We start from the raw sequence: 18,764 nt of genomic DNA, 5'->3' as shown, positions 1-18,764 counted from the left end.
CCTACTTTTTTCTTCCTGCACTGTGTGAATATTTACATGGAGTGTCCAATTAAAACAGAAAAAGGTTTGTGTGCTATGACTGTAGGCACACTGTTTGTCTGATGTCGTGACTTAAATTAAGATCAGGTCACATTTTGGGAGCAATTTACACAGAACTCCAGGAAATTTCAGAGTACTTACTTTTTCTTGCAGCGGTTTCTAGTCTGAGACCCGATGCGTAGGAGAGCAAAAGCCAAAAGATGAGATCAAGGCTTTCTATCTCGTCTGACATTCTGTTTCCAAGAGTAAAGTGGCCTTTATAATGAATGGTCTTGGTAGAAACAATTTTCCTGGAGCTTGCTGGTGACTGAAACGCCTGCAGTCATTCTGGCTGAGTTTTATAGAGCCTAAATTCGTCCAAAGTTGCCCCAAACATCAGTTTAGTTATTTGGAAATGATATTAATCTCCGTGCAGTAGGATTATGTATTTATTTATGTGTACTTGATTATGTTTAGATTTGAGCCCCCCGCCCCCTCATCTTTTCTGTTACCAATGACAAGGGCCTCTCTTTGCCTTCCAGTTCTACATCAGCATCTTGACCATGGCCTGTTTGAGCATGGCAAGCGTTGCTCTCTCTCCACCGCCTCATTTGCCGGACTTGTTTCCTGTGCTAGTGTCTACTTTTTCTTTTGTTCATTTTTTGGGAGCATTTCTCTACTTCAATGTCATCCAGTTTAGTGAATTGCCAAGCAAGAAAGTCCAGAAGAACAAATAAGTCCATTCCATGCCCCCTTTAAAATGTGCAAATAATTGATCTGCATTGTTTTTGTGATCACTAAACACAAGAAAAGACCTCAGCTGAATGGTCTGTTTTTCTATTTTTCCATTGCCTATTTTTTTTACGTACCATAAAAGTTCTGTGCAAATGTATTTTAATCAGAAAATAAACTAAAACTATCAACTGAAATGTTCGCCAGTTTTATTAGCTTATTAAGTTATACAATTTCAAGCAATTATATCAGGAATTCATAGGCAATAATCGGACACAAATGACGCACGTTGTTACTAAATAATAAAAATGATTTGGAGTTGTTGATAGCACAATAGGCCACCTGACGAGACGGGCAGTTTTTGCAGCAAAGCAGGACAGGCCCTTAAAGCAGATGATGGAAGGTGACATATCCCAGCATAATGCTATAAAGTTGAAATACCACAGAAAAGCGCTACATGCAATTTCACTCTCCAATCTTTCTCAGAGTTAATGACATGGGCATAAAAAAAACCATTACAACTATAAATGTTAGCAGGTCAGAGAGAGGTGCCGGAGCATCGGACGGAGGCTTTCCGCCAGCGGCCAATAAAGGGCCGCGCCGCGCCGCGCCGCGCGCGTGGCAGCCCAACTTCTGACTTGCTGTTTTTCCTTGCTTTGACAAAATTGGATCCATTTAATAACTGGTGGACATGCTTGTTTTGAAAATTGACACTATATGCTTGGCATGAAATCAAAGAGACACATTGACTGCTTCCCCCATTCTTTCCTCATCTAATGAGCCCTCCGAAATATTTGGAAAAGTAATGGCTGCTTTTTGATGGGTAAATATTGTAAACATTTACCGCGACTATAGAAAAATGCCATTTGGTGCCCATTGATTGACATACGTACCTGCTGAACATTTTGAAGCCTTTTTTTGTTGAGGCATCCCCCCTCCCGCCAGCGGCACTGAATGCTAATATCTATCGTCAACATTTTTGCAAGCTCTTCCCGCCTGAGAGGAAGGCCAAAATTGGCAATCATTTGCCGCTTGGTGTCACATCATTTTTGTTGCTGACATGCGAACACAACTGTCATCTTGCACTTCCCCAATGACATGAGATCAAGTCATGTTGCCACCCACTAGCAATGCGTCTTGTCACACCTGAGAATGAATGGTGAGCCATCCTAGCTGGATGTCCGCGCCTCTTCACCCCGTGTCAGCTGCTGCCCCCCCCCACACACACGACAGTCTGAGAAGGCAGTCGCGTTATTGATACTATAAATGTTTCTAAGCAGGAAACCCTTCCAAGCCGTATAAATGAAAAAAATGCAATAACCCTACATTTTCCAGACAACATTCTATTTGTATTAATTGATTGAATTGGCATGTGTCATACCAAAAGGAATAATAACCCGATTGCCTGACAAATGTTTTTGAATGACTTTTAATATCTCCTGTGATTGATGACTTCAACCAATAAAACACAGCTTTGCTTCCAACTGTATATAAGAACAGAAAAAGTAATCGAATGGGAATGGCACGTTCAAAGATAAGAATTCCATTCAAATAACACTTACGTGTTAAGTGAGAAATAGAATTGGGATCCCATTCAGAAGCAGCAACAGTGAATCTTTTGAAGAATACTTTGCGCAAGCAGCAAATCATCTTGTGACTGTCACATTCAACATTTAGTCCTCGATTAAGTATCAAAAGTAAATATTTGTTACCACAGTAACAAATAAGGTCAAGCACTACTCAGGATGCTGCATTGCAAATCATTTCGGATTAGAAGCCGCTACATGGACTACTTCCCGTATCCTTCCAAATGAAACTTTACACTGACAGGAGGAGTTCAAGGAAGCGTCCATCAGGAAGTCAGGTCGCCGCCGTTCACCCGAATTGGGACCGACCGACCGACCGACGCGCTCGCCCGCCGGCACTTTGCAAGTCTGTACGACACTCCCAATGAAAACATTAGTTCTGTTTACGCTTGTGCTGGCTTTGTCCTTCACGTGGCCTCTAAGGGCGATAAAGTGAGAGTTACACGATCCACCTTCGGCAGAAATAGGAAATGTTGCTGTGAGCGGCAGCTGTCGCTCGGGTCGACTCGTGCAGCGAGAGGCCTCGGCCTTCCCAGGCACCGCCAAATAAAGAGACTTCCGTGTCACGCGTAGGACCACTGAACTCCCCCAACGGCACGCACACACTTTTACTTTTCCAAGGTGTTCAACTGTGGGCTTGATGGCAAGAGCATTATTTGCACAAAAGTTGCTGGATTGGGCTTCTTGCGTGCAATCAAAATGTGTCAGTTCCCTGGCAGAAAGAAGATAGACGCGGCAAACACGACGGCCGATTGGCCGCTCGCTATACATTGCAAGCGCGGCTTAGGCAAACCAACGGCGGCATCCGGGACCGACGGAGCGTATTGGACATCCGTCTCCGGTTTTACCTGAGCGGGAGTTGAAGAGCAATTCCGTGAGCTGTCAGCAAAACAAAAAGCTGGGGAATATGGGAGAAGAAAACATGATGCTAACCCCGCTCATATTCCACACTCACTGTCAAGCTGGAATGTTTGCCAAGTATAAAGCCCACATGAGTCCATGATTGACTTTTGTAAGAAGCCTTCTTTAACAAACACTTGTGCTCAAAGGAGAGAAACAACAGACTGCAAAGGTCGGCATGAAATGTGCATGTTCCATACGTTTAAATGGACTCCTTATCGCACTTATTTTTCTTCATATGTTTTCTCATATTATATTAGACATTGATGATCATTTCGAAATGCAAACTAAAACTGCCTGATTTTGATCAACACTTGCTAATGTCGGTCATGGCGGTTTAGTCATTTTGGTGGCACTTTGTGTCAAAAAGTTTGAGAAGCACCGCAGTCAGAATCAAAATAGACCTAGGCAGATTTGCATCATATGACCATGTGCCTAATGCTGTGGCCAATGGGTATATTTTGCACCTTGGGTTGAAAAATTGCCTTTCACTATATCAGAAATGGCGCCTTCAAAGATTGCACACTATGCAATCCAGAGCGGCGATCGAAGTTGGTTGTATATTGGAGCAAAACAGCCCGATATACAACTCCCTCTTTAATTACAGCGCCGTGTTCAATCAGAAAGCATAAAACTCCCGCTGGACAGGTGGCATGTGTCCATGAGGCCTCGGAGGATTGATGCGTCCCGCTCGCTGGGCTGGGCTGGGCTGGGCTGAGCTGTGCCGGGCCGGGCCGAGCCGGGTTGGGCTGGGCTGGGCTGGCGGCCCGCGCCGTGGCAAAAAGTGATGGGCTTTAAGGAGTCTTCTTTTTTAATACAGCCCATTACTGCTATCATACAAATCTTTCCTTCTGTGGCCCCATCTACAGTCTGATCAATTTTTACACTGCTGACCTGTCTGCTTTTCACCCATTTCGTCATACTCAAATTTCATATTTTACAGGGTCTTTTTTTTTTTTTTTTTTTGCTTTACAAGGAAAAATGTCAATAACATACATTAGCATCCTGCTCTTATTTAGTGTTTAATTGTAAGCGAACGCTCCGAGAACATTTCATTTGTTTCTGTAGCGAGCAGAAGCGTTTAAATGTTATTTATTTTTGGTGCCAAGGAAAATATATTGTGAAGTGTTGCATTGATTTAGAACATAACCATGTCTCCATACGGACAGAAGGCGCTGAATTTATGAATCCTTTGCACAACTCCTTTAATTGAATTTTCCAAATCTCACAGCACACACAAATAATCAATAGCTGCTGTGGAACTGGCCTCAGAATTATTAGGGCTGTGCTTTTTCAATTTTGTAGTCATCAGCAGATACAGGCATGCTGGCTGGGTATTTGTAATGCAGGAACAATACCCCAAGGATTTATGCCTGCTCAAAGCTCAAAGTGACTTTTTCCACCACAATGCTTGCTGAGACTTGTGTTAACATCAAAGAAGCACTTTGAACAGCGCATCGCTTTGGATTTGTCCAAAGAGGGAGGAATATTTTCATGCATTTACTGGGCTGTCATGAAAATTTTGCCTGAAATCTAGTTCTCTTTCTTTCAAACTGTACTCTTTTCCAGTAACAGGATTCTCGTTAGGCCGCTCAAGTTCAACACAAGCAAAAAAGGGTGACTATCCTTCACAAAAGAAGAATGCTACAATTTTCCTGAAGATTCAATATTGTGCCACCGTTTCATTCCAATGAATGTCATTTGTTGAGAGGGAACAAAAGGCCATACATCGTGTCCACGCGTTAATAATTAAACAAGCCTGATGGAGCTGCAGGCTGAGGGAGAGTGTCATTTTGAAATGCAGTTGATTTGGAGATTCAAAGCGGATATTTCCCTTCAGAATTTTCTACAAAGTCACATTGGTCTTGCTTTAAATAATGTAACCTCGTCACACAAGCTTTCTTCTGTCGGTACACCGGATAGTCGGCTAATATCGCATCATGATAAACCTCCGTTCGGATCCGTTTTAGACGAGCGACATTTTTCGCTCTATGATAGCTTTAGCGGGATCCAGAGGCCAGAACTTTGAATTATAGTTTGCTTGCTTAAAATGTCTGCTTGAAAACAGCGAGGCCCAGGTCCTGTCCGCCGCGATCCGCTTTGACATTGTGACGTGTGTTGTTTTAAGGAGGTTCATGCAAAACAGATACATTTCACACATTCAGCATGTGACAAAAAATGTGACATTCCTGGGGCGTGGATTCACAATGCGTCATGTATGTTCAGCTCTCCTACTGGAACCAATGAAGATAATTTCTAACAACCTTGTCGGAAAACAAGCTTGCCATCTGACAATCAGCCCTATTCACTTTCCACCATTCACTATTGTAAGATTGGATCACAAGAATTGCTTTGCCGCCGGCATGATATGTGCCTAAAATAATCCAATTAATTCTTTCCCCGGGAAATTGGCTCGCTGACGTGTTGGTGTAACCATAGAAAAATGTTGTTTTTCTCCAAAGGTCGTAGAAAACGCGATTGTCTTACTCAAACAAGCGTCCATTGATGTTAGTCATGCTAAATGCCAGAGAATATGCGGCGAGGAGCAAATCAAATAGACAAGTAGTAGCGAAGGGAAAATCCTTGGGAGATCTAATAGCCTTGTGACTGACTCCATTTGTCTTCATGCTGATCCTGAAACCCAGCACAGGGAACAAAATGTTTCAACTGATCTGCTTCAAAGACCTTGGTCACTGATGGGAGCAGCGGGGGGGCCCTAGTGGTTAGCGCAGCCGGCTCACAGCTCAGGGACTTCAGGTTCAAGTCTCAGCTCTGCCTTTACTTTGAAACTGAAAGCTTCCTCTGCTATTATGTAATTATTAGTGCAGTCAAGCAATTACTGAACAAATGAATTGCCAGTACTTCTACTGTTTTGTAACAGATATTTATTTGGAAATGCTTGTACTGTAAGATCAACAGATAAAAAAGATATTTTTTTTCAAATAGCTAATACAACTAAGCAGGTAAAACTAAAAGGAAAACGACCTATTCTCTGTGTTTGTGTCAAACTTGAGGTTATGAGCTGCCACAGGAAGTAAATCAAATTGCATTAACTGAGTTGTTTTTCAGGCTTTAAATCATTTAAATTCGTCAGACACAATTTTGAGCAGCCCTTGTACTAATAGCAGACAAGTTTGTTCCACTTGGATTAATTACTTCAAAACGTGATTAACAAACAGTCAATTGCACACTATCGAACAAATGCAACGATCCATTTTACAGTTCTGCCCATTACTAGTGACGTTCTGCATTGAAATTTGCCTAAAATAACACTTTGCTGTGCTTCTAAGGATGGCAAAAAATGGCACAGTATGAATCTGCTGTAAACTTAGCTCATGAAATGTATTCTTGACTTCATGATGAAATTAAAAACTAATGCTTATCTTGATGGATGGGCCAGACACCAAATGTCTGCCTTTGCTAAGGAAATGGTTCTTGTGTTAAGTGCTCCTAACACAACTATTTTTAGTGCTATGTAAATCATTCATAATTTGGCAAGGGATGAATCCCTGCCATTTCTTGTCTCCTGTCATTAAATTCTGATATGTCATCATGTACTGTACATCAGGCGAAGCGTGGCAATTGAAATATGGCAACTCATAAAATGCAGCTCTCTATAAATCCTTTAAATCACCGCACTGGCTTCATCATCAGTTAACATAAAAATAGTACACTAACTTACGCATACTGGATTTTATTGATTAACTAACTTTTAAGCTACATTTCACACTTTGAGTACTTTTTCAACCCTGTTTGCGGTACAACTTTTTGAGGCCTGCTCAATATAAATTATACTGATTTTAAAGACAATGAATTCTTAATGAAGACAGTAAAAAACACACAAAAGAAAGAAAACCAAAACAAAAACAAGTCTCATCCTGTGTCAAAAAAGAAAGAATATAATAAAAATGTGATCATTTTAAATGACATATCTGAGTGCTTATATATTTTCCTGCATCATTTTGTCCTTATCATCAACAATGACTGAATAAATAAATTGACATGAACGGTGGCAATGGAAGATGATGCTCTCCGGCTTCAACCATTGGCGCATCAGCGCCATCTACAGCTGCAGGCGTGGAGCCCGAGGGGGGGGGGGAATTAAACATTATTACGCTTTCAGGTTACAACAAACCATACCCCTAAAACGGCACGGGAAATATAACGTGTTTAAGTGGAGATTCATTATATTTGTTGTAATATTGCAAAAGGGGGCAACCAAGCATTTGCAATTTAGTTCCGGATATTTGCAGTTGTTTCTTCCGTGTGGTTTAGAAGTGAACACCAATCTCATCATTGTTGACTAGCAACGGGCAGGCAGACTCTAGCAACGCGGTTATTGTATTGTTATTTGTAGCCACATAGCTCAATTCAGTTTTTAGGGGTCACCTTTTTGTGTCAATGAATAAATAAATGTAAAAACCACGTACTTTGAATGTGTTGTTCTCGGACAGAGAGAGACATTAAGCATTCGATAGCTATCTGAAGATGGCTTACTTGGACTCATCGGATGCTCCTGATGAGGAGGAGACTTTCTACATGCAGTGCAGAGCCGCCTACCTAAGTGTCTTCAGATCTAGTCTGACAAATATCTCCTCGAAAAGGGAATTATGTCGAGGTAAGCGTTTTCTAAATATTCGCAAAAGCCTAGTTTTTGTTGTTTTACAAGCACCCCTTTCAGTGATGTAGCATTAACTCAAAACAAGGACGAGTTGCCTTCTTTTTACATATCCCTTAGTCCAATGGGGGGGAAAGCCAGTTAGTTACTTGTCAGTGTCTATCCATGTTGGGACGGTTTGCGTCACAAAAATCCTTTTTTTCCCCCTAGTTCTCCAGATAGCAGGTAGAAATCCATCCCAAGCCACTCTTGATGAATACTGGAAGACGGGAACAACGCACATGAACTTTGACGATTTCTGTACAATACTGAAAAAGGAGTGGAAAGCTGAGAATAATGAGCTGATGGGAATTTTCCAAAAGTTGGATACAAATGGCGATGGCTACCTCACACACAGCAAAGTGGAAAACCTCCTTACAACCGTGAGTGACTGCATATTTTGCATTAGACATGCACATGTTCAACTTAACATTCAGGCAAAATGCATGAAATAAAACACGTCAGAGTATTTAAATGATGGTGCTTTGGCATTTTAATATTTAAAATATGTCAAACCTTACAGGGGGGAGATAAAATGACACCTGAAGAGGTTCAAGCCATTTTCTCACTAAGTGACATCAACAAGGATGGCAAGTTTAACTATGCAGAGGTAAGGTCATCTACAATTGTTTTTCTTTGTGCATCTTTGATCACCGCTACAGACATCGTACTGTTGCTGTCAGTTTTGTCAACAGCTCGCGTCCACCGCAGAGAAATGTCAGACGGCCTCTTTGATGAAGCTCCAGTCCGATGCAAAACTGAAGAGACAAAACTTTGGCAGTCATCCAGACAGCCCTCCAAAGCCCTCCCTGACATCAGCGACACAAAGCCAGCCTCCAGAGACAACCTGGTCAGATCCAGACGTCACGCTTCGGAAAGGTAGAAGAATTGATTTGAAATATGCTCGTGTCAAAGGCTCCGAATGGATGACCTTGTCTTTGTGTTTTGGATGCTTACCTGTCCTGCACTGTACAGCGCGCGATAGAAACAGAGCCCGAGATCCCGCTAAAGTAAGATGAAGACAATCCTACTGTGGGCTGATGGATGGGATTGCTCTAAGTCAGGGGTCACCAACACGGTGCCCGCGGGCACCAGGTCGCCCGTGAGGACCGCATGAGTCGCCCGCAGGACTATTCCAAAATTAGCTCAAATAGCGGCACTTGTCAGTGAGCTGCATCTATTTATTTTACAGTCGAACCTCAGTTTTCGAATGTCCTGGTTCTTGAACAAATCGGAATTCGAACAAAAAAATTCGAGATTTTTTGGCTTCGGTTGTCCAACAAAATTCGGAGGTCGAACCTCGCGAGATGAGCCGGGAGGAACCGAGAAAACCCGACCGCGCCGCCCGGATGCCGACTGACTCCGTTGTTATTGTATTTTCGTTACTTTTAGAATTGTATTAACCCCTAATCATGCCTCCAAAGAAAGCAAGTGAGAGCAGTAAAGCCATCCTAAAACACAAAGACGCTCTTAAAGCAATGCGACAGTGAGCACCCGGCGCGCTGTGGTTGCGCGATCGGACCAAATTAAGCTCCCTGCGCACTGAGGTCCACTTAAATTTTGGAAAGTACATCAGGACTTTAAAAATATTTTCTAAATTCTAGCCACGGCTCTGTCACAATAATGCGACCAGCGCGGTGCAGTTGCGCGGTCGGCGATGCGCTACTGTTGCGCGTTCGGTGGTGCGCTGCAGCTGCGCGATCGGACAAAATTAAGCTCCCTGCGCACTTAGGTCCACTTCAATTTTGGAAACTACGTACATCAGGACTTTAAAAATATTTTCTAAATTTCAGCGACGGCTCTGTCACAATAATGCGATCGTCGCGGTGCAGTTGCGCGGTGGGCGACGCGCTACGGTTGCGCGTTCGGCGGTGCGCTGCATTTGAGCGATCAGACAAATATGCGCAAATGAAAAAATGCTTAAAAAAGACGCGGGTTTTTTGTCTTGAAACGGATTAAAAATGTTTCCATTATTTGTAATGGGAAAAATAGATTCGGAATTCGACCGATTCGCTTCTCGAACCGCCTTCTGAAACGGATTGTGGTCAAAAACCAAGGTTTGACTGTATTTCTGCTATTCTTGTTAAAATCACACTTACATGTTAACTGCAAATGACAATAATAACACAGTGAAAGCCGAATTGAGAAAATTGGCTATTTCAGAAGTGTATGTCAAACTGGTAGCCCTTTTGCCTTAATCAGTACCCAGGAAGTAGCTCTCGGTTTAAGAAAGGTTGGTGACCCCTGCTCTAAGTGGTCAGTCTATGTTCGTGTTATTGATTCCGAGGATCCCGTTACTATTCACTGGGGAGACGATGAGGGATTTGAAGGTGGTCAAGAGGAGGACCCGGACCGACCGCTACTGAAAAAACAAATGAGTTCCCACACAGTAGTCAGGATTATCGCATTATTGTGGCTCTCCCACATATTGATTTGTCCCTGTTACATTTTAATAAGGAGCTGACAGAATGCTTGCACATGTTGAATGTGTTGTTCTTTCAGCTTGAAAACAGTTTGGCTTGTTCATTCCGATCTATATTTGTCAGTCTGTATTCAGGCTTAATCTTTCAAAACGATAATTATGGAGTGTGCGTGCGTGTGTGTGTGTGTGTGTGTTAATATATTTTTAAAAAAAAACAACAACAACTTTCGCCTTTGCTCGAACGGGAACATTGTTATGTCTTTGCATTCAGAGAGCCGAACACCCTCCCGTTCTTCATCTGCACGCAGTCGCCGATCATCTCTGTCAAACGTCGTCACGGCGACACCCAGCATCAGCAAGGTCAGTAAACAACCAGTGCCTGTTGGGTGTAAGTAAAGCTTGCTCTTTGTATGTTTGTTTTCACTCTCCTGACTTGAGTTCAGCTGCTTTGCCCGAGGTCAAAGGAAAACTATATAATGACACCATTGCTTTATCTGTCCCATGACAGGGTTGCCATTTGAAATTGCCACATTTCTAGCAATTTGCTCTCCCATGTGATGCAAAGTCTTAAAAGAAGTCAACATTGGTTATATTGACCAATTCATATGTATGTCTTTTCCCTTTCAGTGGAAGAAAAGTGATTTGACACAAATACAAAGTTTTAGCGGTCATATAAATCACTCAGAGAGACGAGAAAATGATCATACTGTTGTGCATATTGCTCGTGACCGTCAACAAACACGCTGACATTCACCATACACTGAAAGTAAAAGAAATGTGAGCCGAGATCTGAAATGCATAACATGTCTGCCCTCCTGTGGCTGAACATGAGTACGACAACTTTTATTGGTTGGCCAGCCTTACCTCGTTGAAGCTTCTTTGTCAACGACATAAACAATGTGTTCTTCCAGCAGTGGCATCATACTTTCATGAGGGGATGTTTTTTTTTGGATGAGGGTGGAGCCATCAGCTCACTGCAGTACAAGCTGCATCTGCCCCAGACTTCCAATGTGACATTAAGCATCCGGCCGATGAGCCTCGACCAAAGAGCTGGTAGGAGGACTGTTCTTCAGCATTCAGTAGTACACAAATATCCATAATACGTCTACCACGTTTTGTCACACATCTTAGAATTGATGAATTTAAGCTTCTGTTTATTGCTTTGTTTTGAAGACAAGCCTTGCCCCTGGATGAATGTGGACACAGCTCTGTTTGTGATGTTAGCTGGCGATGTAGAAGCGGATTCCACGCTTGTGTGTTTCACTGATACAAAGGACAAAGAGGTGAGTTTTGCATGAAGGACATTTTCATATTCACTTGGTCCAGCTCTGCCAGGGCCATCCTAAGACACCATTCTCTAAGGAGACACAATTTCTCGAGCGTGTCTCGGATCATCCGTATCTCAGCAAAGACCCAGAGATTTGATGGTGTCTGAAAAATGTCCCACAGAAGTACATTTGGAGAGGTGAACTGAAAGCTGGGCTGTACTACCTACTGCCTTTCTCCAGTGGCTGCAAATTAAAGAAAAGGAGCAGAAAGACCGTTGCTAATAAACCCATAGAACTTGTCTATAAGACAGTCAGTGGAGAATTTGACCTCAGCAGAGATTTCCGGTGAGTGCCTTTGCTTGTTTGAGAAGATTCTAAACCACAAGTATTCCGATTCACACCGGTTGCTTCGATGCGGGAGTCTTTGCTTTTTTTGTGGAATGACGCCATTGCAAAGATGGCAGTAGTGCAGTAATAGCATCATGTTCCACAGGGAGGCACTATCGGAGATCTTTGACATGATAGACCTGGATGGGAATGGTCTGCTCAGTCTTGAGGAATATAATTTCTTGGAGCTGATGATCAGTGGAGAGGAGTGCAAGATGGGGACTTGGGCCATCTGCAGAGGTACAACGCCAGTTAAATGCACGCGTTCATCATGTTTCTTTTTAAATCATGGTTTTTGATTCATATCCAGGGGCAAAGCAATCGTTTTCACGCCGAATGATTTTTGTTAGGAGACGACTTGTTCTTGCCTCCACAGAGAATTTTGACATGAGAAAGAATCAGCTGACAAAACAGGGCTTCATGGAGCTGACTCTGATGGAGGCAACAGAAAAAGGCGGAGACAGCGATGACCTGTGGACCCTCGTCGAGACCATGGGCTACAACCGGATGCTGGAGCTAGTCGAGGTTCTCACTCAGTGAAGCGAAAGATACGCTTTGCACGATTCTCCCTAACGTGAACTCCTACGTCATCAGGCTTGCCCATTCCAGATAGATATCGACTGTGAGAGCACACAGCCGTCACTTCAGCCTCTCAGACTGGACTCTGGTCTGAGCATTCTAAACCAGGCCTTGCAAAAGTCCATCACTTTAGAGGGAGCGGCCAAACCGCTCAAAGGGCAAGATCATGTGCTCATCTACACCTATAGAGGAGAGCACCGGGTATCCTCCCTCATAGTCAACAAGGTACATTACAATCGTTTTCTCAAGATTTAGACCAACACTGAGAGCTTTCTGCATCATATCTGAAATGTCTTATTACTATACTGACTTTTGTTTTTTCAATATTTGATTCACATTTTGATTTGAATCATTCAGTGATGGTGTTTGCAACAGGCAATATCACCTGATTCTGTTCTGTATGCATTATTTATGCATGGTTGTTTTTTGGCATGGCAACCCTAATCAGTTGTCAGGGTGACTGCAATTTTTTTGTCCTTCCAGTCCAACCAGAAAGTGACAGTTAGTGTGAACAACAAGCACAATAGCAACTGCTGCAGCAGTCGAGGCCTGAATGTGTTTGCCATAGAGGTACCGGCCAGAACTAAGATGGTAAGATGGCGAAAAAATTCTCTACTTATTGATAGGTTGGAATGTTAATCTGTTTGCTGTCCACTAGGTGTGTCAGCATGTCCTGCCTATCAATGAAAAACAGGAGTGGACCTACAACTGCGTGGAGTCTTTACTGATCTCGAAATAAAGCTGCTTACACTTTGCTGCTTGTGACACCCAATCGTTGTCGACGTGCATTTGTTTAACACCATTAATACCATTCCTTTGTGATATGCTGTGGGGATACTGTGTTGACAATGAAATGCACGCCACTCTGGACTGAACTTTACTTGCCCTTGGCCTTTTCAGCTTCATTTTGACCTTCTATTTATATCTCGCAGACCGTTCTTTGCCCTTTGACTTTATCTGCTGAAACAGTAGAGCCAGCTCGCTAAATGTCATTTGGCATATGAGATGTATTTTATGCCACTGACTGCTTTTCCTTTTCCAACAGGCTTGGAGCTGTTGCTCAATATTAGCTCTTGCTGTAAGTACTCTCTCTCATCAGTCTTTTTATTTAGTAGCTTTGAGATTTAGGAGGAGGATTATTTGATTTGTTGATCACATTCTACAAGAGTGAGCTTGTACTTTGTATGGTGAATAAACACACAGTGATGCAACAGGCAAATGGGAATGGCCTCAGGATTAGTTTTCAACGTTTCACCCACTCACAGTGCATGAATGTATACAAATCTTTTATTTTCTCTATGACACTATTCAACATAATTAAGTCCCTTTTTTTTCTTATAGTTCAGGAACTGATGAGGTTTTTGATTCTATTTAACTCAGCGGTTGTACGTAAACTGCGTGAATGTAAAAGCAAATCTAAATTTCAGCCAGCATTCCAACTCGAAAGTTAAGGCAGAGTAACTTCAGAGCTTGCCCTTTAAACCGAGGAGGGGGGCGTGGACCCGACCCCGACCCCGACCGCCCCCCGCCGCCACTGCAGGCGCTCGCCCGCTTCCATTGCCCTCGACAGCGGATCACACAGGAGTGACCATTGAAAGTCTTCTCCCTCCCAGGTTGCCTTGTCAAAATGGTGAGAGTAACGGTAAAGACCAAGCCCTATACGGACCAGAAACCCGGAACAAGCGGTCTGCGGAAGCGGGTGACTGTGTTCCAGCAGAACCAGCACTATGCGGAGAACTTCATCCAGAGCATTATCTCGGTCATCGAGCCAGCTGAGCGCCAGGCAGCTACTCTGGTGGTGGGGGGCGACGGCAGGTTCTTCATGAAAGATGCCATTCAGCTCATCGTTCAGATCGCAGCCGCAAACGGGGTGAGTCAGTAGGATAATTTAACCACGCCCCCCTTTTTGGACCAGCTAGCGTTAGCTAGCAGTCTGCAAGCTAACGGTCAAATTGAATGTCATTCTAATAAGATGTTAATATCCCAACTTTTCCAACTCGGCTCACATTTAAGCAATTCACAGTGAATTGCTCGCGTGGTTAAATGACATATCATTATAATGACAGTGGAATGCAACCTGCATGGCTTGTGCAATCACACTTGACAGTGAATTGCTTGCGGTGGTATATTATTGATATAATTACAATTATAATGACAGTGGAATGCAACCTGCATGGCTTGTGCAATCACACGCGACAGTGAATTGCTTGCGTTGGTATATTATTGATGTAATTACAATTATAATGACAGTGGAATGCAACCTGCATGGCTTGTGCAATCACACGTGACAGTGAATTGCTTGCGTTGGTATATTATTGATATAATTACAATTATAATGACAGTGGAATGCAACCTGCATGGCTTGTGCAATCACACGGGAGGGAGGGACAGAAGTAAGGTGCATGCTTCTTGGCCATAATGCAAATGCTCATACACTTGTCAGTCAGTAGGGGGCGTGGCAGGGGAGACGTGCCGCTTGACACGTTTCTCCGTCTCCAGGCCCTAAGTAAAATAAGACTTCCATTTATTGCACCAAAATAAATGTGAATACACCGTTTGTCCGAATTTGTTAGCTAAGGCTTTTTTTCCCCACAATGAGATAAGCCCATCTTTTACATTTGCTTAAACAGAATTGTCCAACTTATAGTCAGGTCGTTATTTTCCATTGCAGAGCAAGCTGTAAAAGGAAATGAATGCATCTATACAAGAGTCAAGTAAAGTCATCTGTGATTGCAAATGGCCAAAGTTGCATGAAGATGATGGCACTCAACTCCTGTGTGACAATAGTGGCTTGTGAAGAAATGACAGTTGGAAAATTGCATCAGTGTGTTACTCAAATAGAGATTCATTCCGTAGTCCTGTAATAACACTGGGCAACACATTTTTATAATTGTACACTATTACAACAATATTTACATTGGTAAATGAATATTTCAGATAGTTCACATAATATCTGAGCAACTTTGGAAAAGGTAATCATTTTGAATTAAAACATTATCATTATTTGATAACATTGGATTTGTAAAAAATGCTTTAAAAAAAAGTAAAATAGAACCAATTAAATGAAACAAAACCCCAGTTTTGGAGAATAATCAAATCTTTATTTTTGTATTTGTGCCTGTTGCAGATTGGACACCTGGTGATTGGTCAGGATGGCATCATGTCCACCCCAGCCGTGTCCTGTGTGATCCGCAAGCTGAAGGCAGTGGGCGGGATCATCCTCACAGCCAGCCATAACCCGGGGGGCCCCAATGGAGACTTTGGTATCAAGTACAACATCTCCAGTGGAGGTGAATGAAGAACTTGCACAACTGTGGCCTCTGTACACGTCACCCACCCTCCCCTGAAAATGTGCTATTGTTGTTTGCAATGATGGTGCTCCAGAGTTGGTGGTGCCAACGCTTAGCTACTTCTTTCTTTCTATTCCTCTGTCTGCAGGTCCTGCTCCAGAGGGCATTACAAACCAAATCTTTGAGATCAGCAAAAGCCTACAGGAGTATCATATCTGCCCAGATCTCAAAGTGGATCTGTCAAAGATTGGCAAGCAGACCTTTGATGTAGCGACTTCCAAGCCTTTCACAGGTACTCTTCCCCCCTTACGTATTCTTTATACTTGACAACATTTGCATCAATACCATCCATCTTTGTGCCAGTGGAGATCGTGGACTCTGTTGAGGCCTACGCAGATATGCTGAGGGGTATTTTTGACTTTGCTGCACTGAAGGAGCTTCTCTCCGGAGCCAATCACATTCATCTCCGCCTTGACGCAATGCACGGAGGTACAACTACAACTCTTTTATCGGACGGAGCTCATCCATTTTTCATATTGTGGTCTTGTTTAGATTGAAGTTGTAGACGTCAACATTTTAATTGTGCCTTTTTTCAGTGGTTGGTCCTTATGTGAAGAAGATCGTGTGCGAGGAGCTGGGTTCTCCAGCCAACTCTGCAGTCAACTGTGTGCCCAAGGAGGACTTTGGCGGCCACCACCCTGACCCAAACTTGACGTACGCTGCAGACCTGGTGAACGCCATGAAAGGAGGAGAGTATGACTTTGGAGCCGCCTTTGATGGTGACGGTGTAAGGAAACTTCCTTTTTTGCCGACTTTATAGCTGAAGCAAAGAGCCTCGAGCACAGCACCGGACCAGACCACAATGATCCAATTAAAATGTTCAACTGGAACACGGAGCTATGATGTCAGCTTTAAACCTAATTTCCTCTAAACTGTAAAAGTTGTTTTCTTGTTAGTCGGTAACTAAAATACATAGGGGGTATTCCTCCATGCTAAAAACAAAACAAAATTGGTTTTGACATCCATGTTGGTTGGACTCTGTAGTCGAAGTGACACACATCAATTGACCTTTGCGCTCCTTCTCAGGACCGTAACATGGTGCTCGGCAAGCATGGATTTTTCGTGAACCCGTCAGACTCGGTGGCTGTTATTGCCGCCAACATTAACAGCATTCCGTACTTCCAAAAGACCGGCGTGAAGGGACTGGCTCGCAGTATGCCCACAAGTGGAGCCCTCGACAAGTACAAATTATAAAACCCTTTCAAGAACATCTTATGAGCTGCCATCAGTAATGTATTTTTTTGCGTCACATCTATTCTAGTGTGGCTAAAGCACTGAAAATGCAACTCTATGAGACTCCAACGGGGTGGAAGTTCTTTGGGAACTTGATGGATGCTGGGAAACTGTCACTGTGCGGAGAGGAGAGTTTTGGCACCGGTAAGTAAAAGCCAGGACACTTGAAAGTGACACGCACCCTGCAAGGAGCCCGAAATGAAAAGCCTCGGCCGACTGTGACCAATCAGGCTCGGATCACATTCGAGAGAAGGACGGCCTGTGGGCAGTACTCGCGTGGTTGTCCATCTTAGCCAGTCGCAAGCAGAGCGTGGAAGACATCATGAAGGACCATTGGCAAAAGTTTGGCAGAAACTTCTTCACCAGGTAAAAAGAAAATAACCATGCAAGTTGCTTGCTTGTTTGTTTCAATTCCCTAATGAAACAAATATTGATGTAGCTTTTAATTATGATCATTGATATTGAAGTGATCATCCTCGTCTCGTACCGCGATGATCAATATTTCCAGTTTGAAATAGAAATATTTCGGTTTCTTTGTGTGTATTTGGCATGTGGAGAAATTGACAATAAAGCTGACTTTGACTTTGACTTTGAAATATGGATTCACTTCAAGACGCGCTCTTTTTTTCAGGTATGACTACGAGGAGGTCGACTCGGACGCTGCCAACAAAATGATCAAGGAACTGGAAACAGCCATGTTCAATCCATCCTTTGTGGGGAAGAATTTCTCATCGGGGGATAAAACATACCAGGTGGCAATCGCAGACAACTTTGCCTACACGGATCCTGTGGATGGAAGTGTTTCCAAAAACCAGGTCAGCAATCTGAAAAGAATATCACAATGATTGTTGTCAAATGTTTCTCTTGTCACCCAAAGACGACAGTAAATACATTTCCATTGCTATGACTTATCATTTGTTCATTTTGCTGTTCCCTCAGGGCTTGAGGATTATCTTTGCCGACGGTTCTCGTATTATTTTCCGTCTCAGCGGCACTGGCAGTGCGGGGGCAACCGTCAGGCTTTACATTGATAGCTATGAGAAGGACCCCCAGAAGATTTACCAGGACCCTCAGGTCAGAATTTTGAACGAGACAAAACTGTTATCCACCCAAAGTGTTCTTTGTCCAGACTGATGGCAAAACTCATGTGGTTGACTCGTTCATGTTATTGCTCACGTTTGCTCTTTTCTTGTAAGCTAAAAGAAAGGTCACATATTCACCATGTGTGTGTAGGTGATGTTGGCGCCCTTGGTAGACATCGCCTTGAAGCTTTCACAGCTTCATGAGAAGACTGGACGCACTGGCCCCACTGTGATCACATGATTCCTCTGCCGTGCTGCTCCTCACCCTCACGTTTAGTCTTCAGGATCTTATGTCGTCATTGGCCGCATTTCAATAGTAAAAAGTGTCGTGCGTAGAAGAAAATTAACGTCTAATACATGATCGACTGTTTGGTCCACTTTTTGTGTCAAACAACGGACTGACTTAAAAGCAGAAAGTTCTTTCATCCTTTCTTGTCTCTCATCTGGTGCCTTCCTGTCGTCTTCCAGACCAGTCAGAATAACAACCCCCCAAAGAAACCATGCACTAAAAGTCTATTGAAAATAAAGTAACATTTATGGTCATTAATAA

The 18,764-nt window shown here is 43.1% G+C and overlaps 3 protein-coding genes across 5 annotated transcripts in view; all 3 read left to right on the top strand.

Moving 5' to 3' along the window:
• Positions 1–947, top strand: part of alg6 (ALG6 alpha-1,3-glucosyltransferase) — a 10,549-nt gene extending 9,602 nt beyond the window's left edge. The window contains exon 14 of the mRNA XM_088393939.1: positions 561–947. Within this exon, the coding sequence (XP_088250065.1) occupies positions 561–755 (195 nt within the window). The 3' untranslated portion in view covers positions 756–947. The remainder of the gene's footprint in view (positions 1–560) is intronic.
• efcab7 (EF-hand calcium binding domain 7) overlaps positions 1–13,321 on the top strand; it is a 15,195-nt gene extending 1,874 nt beyond the window's left edge. The window contains exons 2-14 of one of the 2 annotated variants that reach the window (XM_088393936.1): positions 7,691–7,854; positions 8,065–8,276; positions 8,417–8,503; positions 8,577–8,772; positions 10,587–10,675; positions 11,227–11,368; positions 11,489–11,598; positions 11,765–11,928; positions 12,077–12,210; positions 12,347–12,495; positions 12,565–12,774; positions 13,033–13,140; positions 13,208–13,321. In XM_088393936.1, coding sequence (XP_088250062.1) covers positions 7,725–7,854; positions 8,065–8,276; positions 8,417–8,503; positions 8,577–8,772; positions 10,587–10,675; positions 11,227–11,368; positions 11,489–11,598; positions 11,765–11,928; positions 12,077–12,210; positions 12,347–12,495; positions 12,565–12,774; positions 13,033–13,140; positions 13,208–13,288 — 1,812 coding nt within the window. In that variant the 5' untranslated portion in view covers positions 7,691–7,724 and the 3' untranslated portion in view covers positions 13,289–13,321. Of the gene's footprint in view, positions 1–7,511; positions 7,855–8,064; positions 8,277–8,416; positions 8,504–8,576; positions 8,773–10,586; positions 10,676–11,226; positions 11,369–11,488; positions 11,599–11,764; positions 11,929–12,076; positions 12,211–12,346; positions 12,496–12,564; positions 12,775–13,032; positions 13,141–13,207 lie in introns of those variants that run through there. The other variant, XM_088393934.1, reaches the window with a different exon arrangement.
• On the top strand, positions 13,055–18,764 carry pgm1 (phosphoglucomutase 1). 2 transcript variants are annotated; one of them, XM_088393938.1, is made up of 13 exons: positions 13,055–13,140; positions 13,595–13,627; positions 14,163–14,419; positions 15,677–15,839; positions 15,988–16,131; positions 16,203–16,328; positions 16,436–16,626; positions 16,926–17,080; positions 17,161–17,276; positions 17,363–17,498; positions 17,764–17,947; positions 18,072–18,206; positions 18,366–18,764. In XM_088393938.1, the coding sequence occupies exons 3-13, from the start codon at positions 14,177–14,179 to the stop codon at positions 18,453–18,455; spliced, it is 1,683 nt and encodes a 560-aa protein (XP_088250064.1). In that variant the 5' UTR covers positions 13,055–13,140; positions 13,595–13,627; positions 14,163–14,176; the 3' UTR covers positions 18,456–18,764. The 2 variants fall into 2 exon arrangements, with proteins under 2 accessions (XP_088250064.1, XP_088250063.1); XM_088393937.1 differs by lacking the exon at positions 13,055–13,140 and having other exon boundaries at positions 13,381–13,627.

The sequence above is a fragment of the Syngnathus floridae genome, chromosome 13, assembly GCF_059516105.1.
Source record: "Syngnathus floridae isolate MCC-2025c chromosome 13, RoL_Sflo_1.0, whole genome shotgun sequence".
NCBI lineage: Eukaryota > Metazoa > Chordata > Actinopteri > Syngnathiformes > Syngnathidae > Syngnathus > Syngnathus floridae.
Note: the sequence above shows the minus strand (reverse complement) of the source record. Positions and strands in the feature narration are given on the sequence as shown.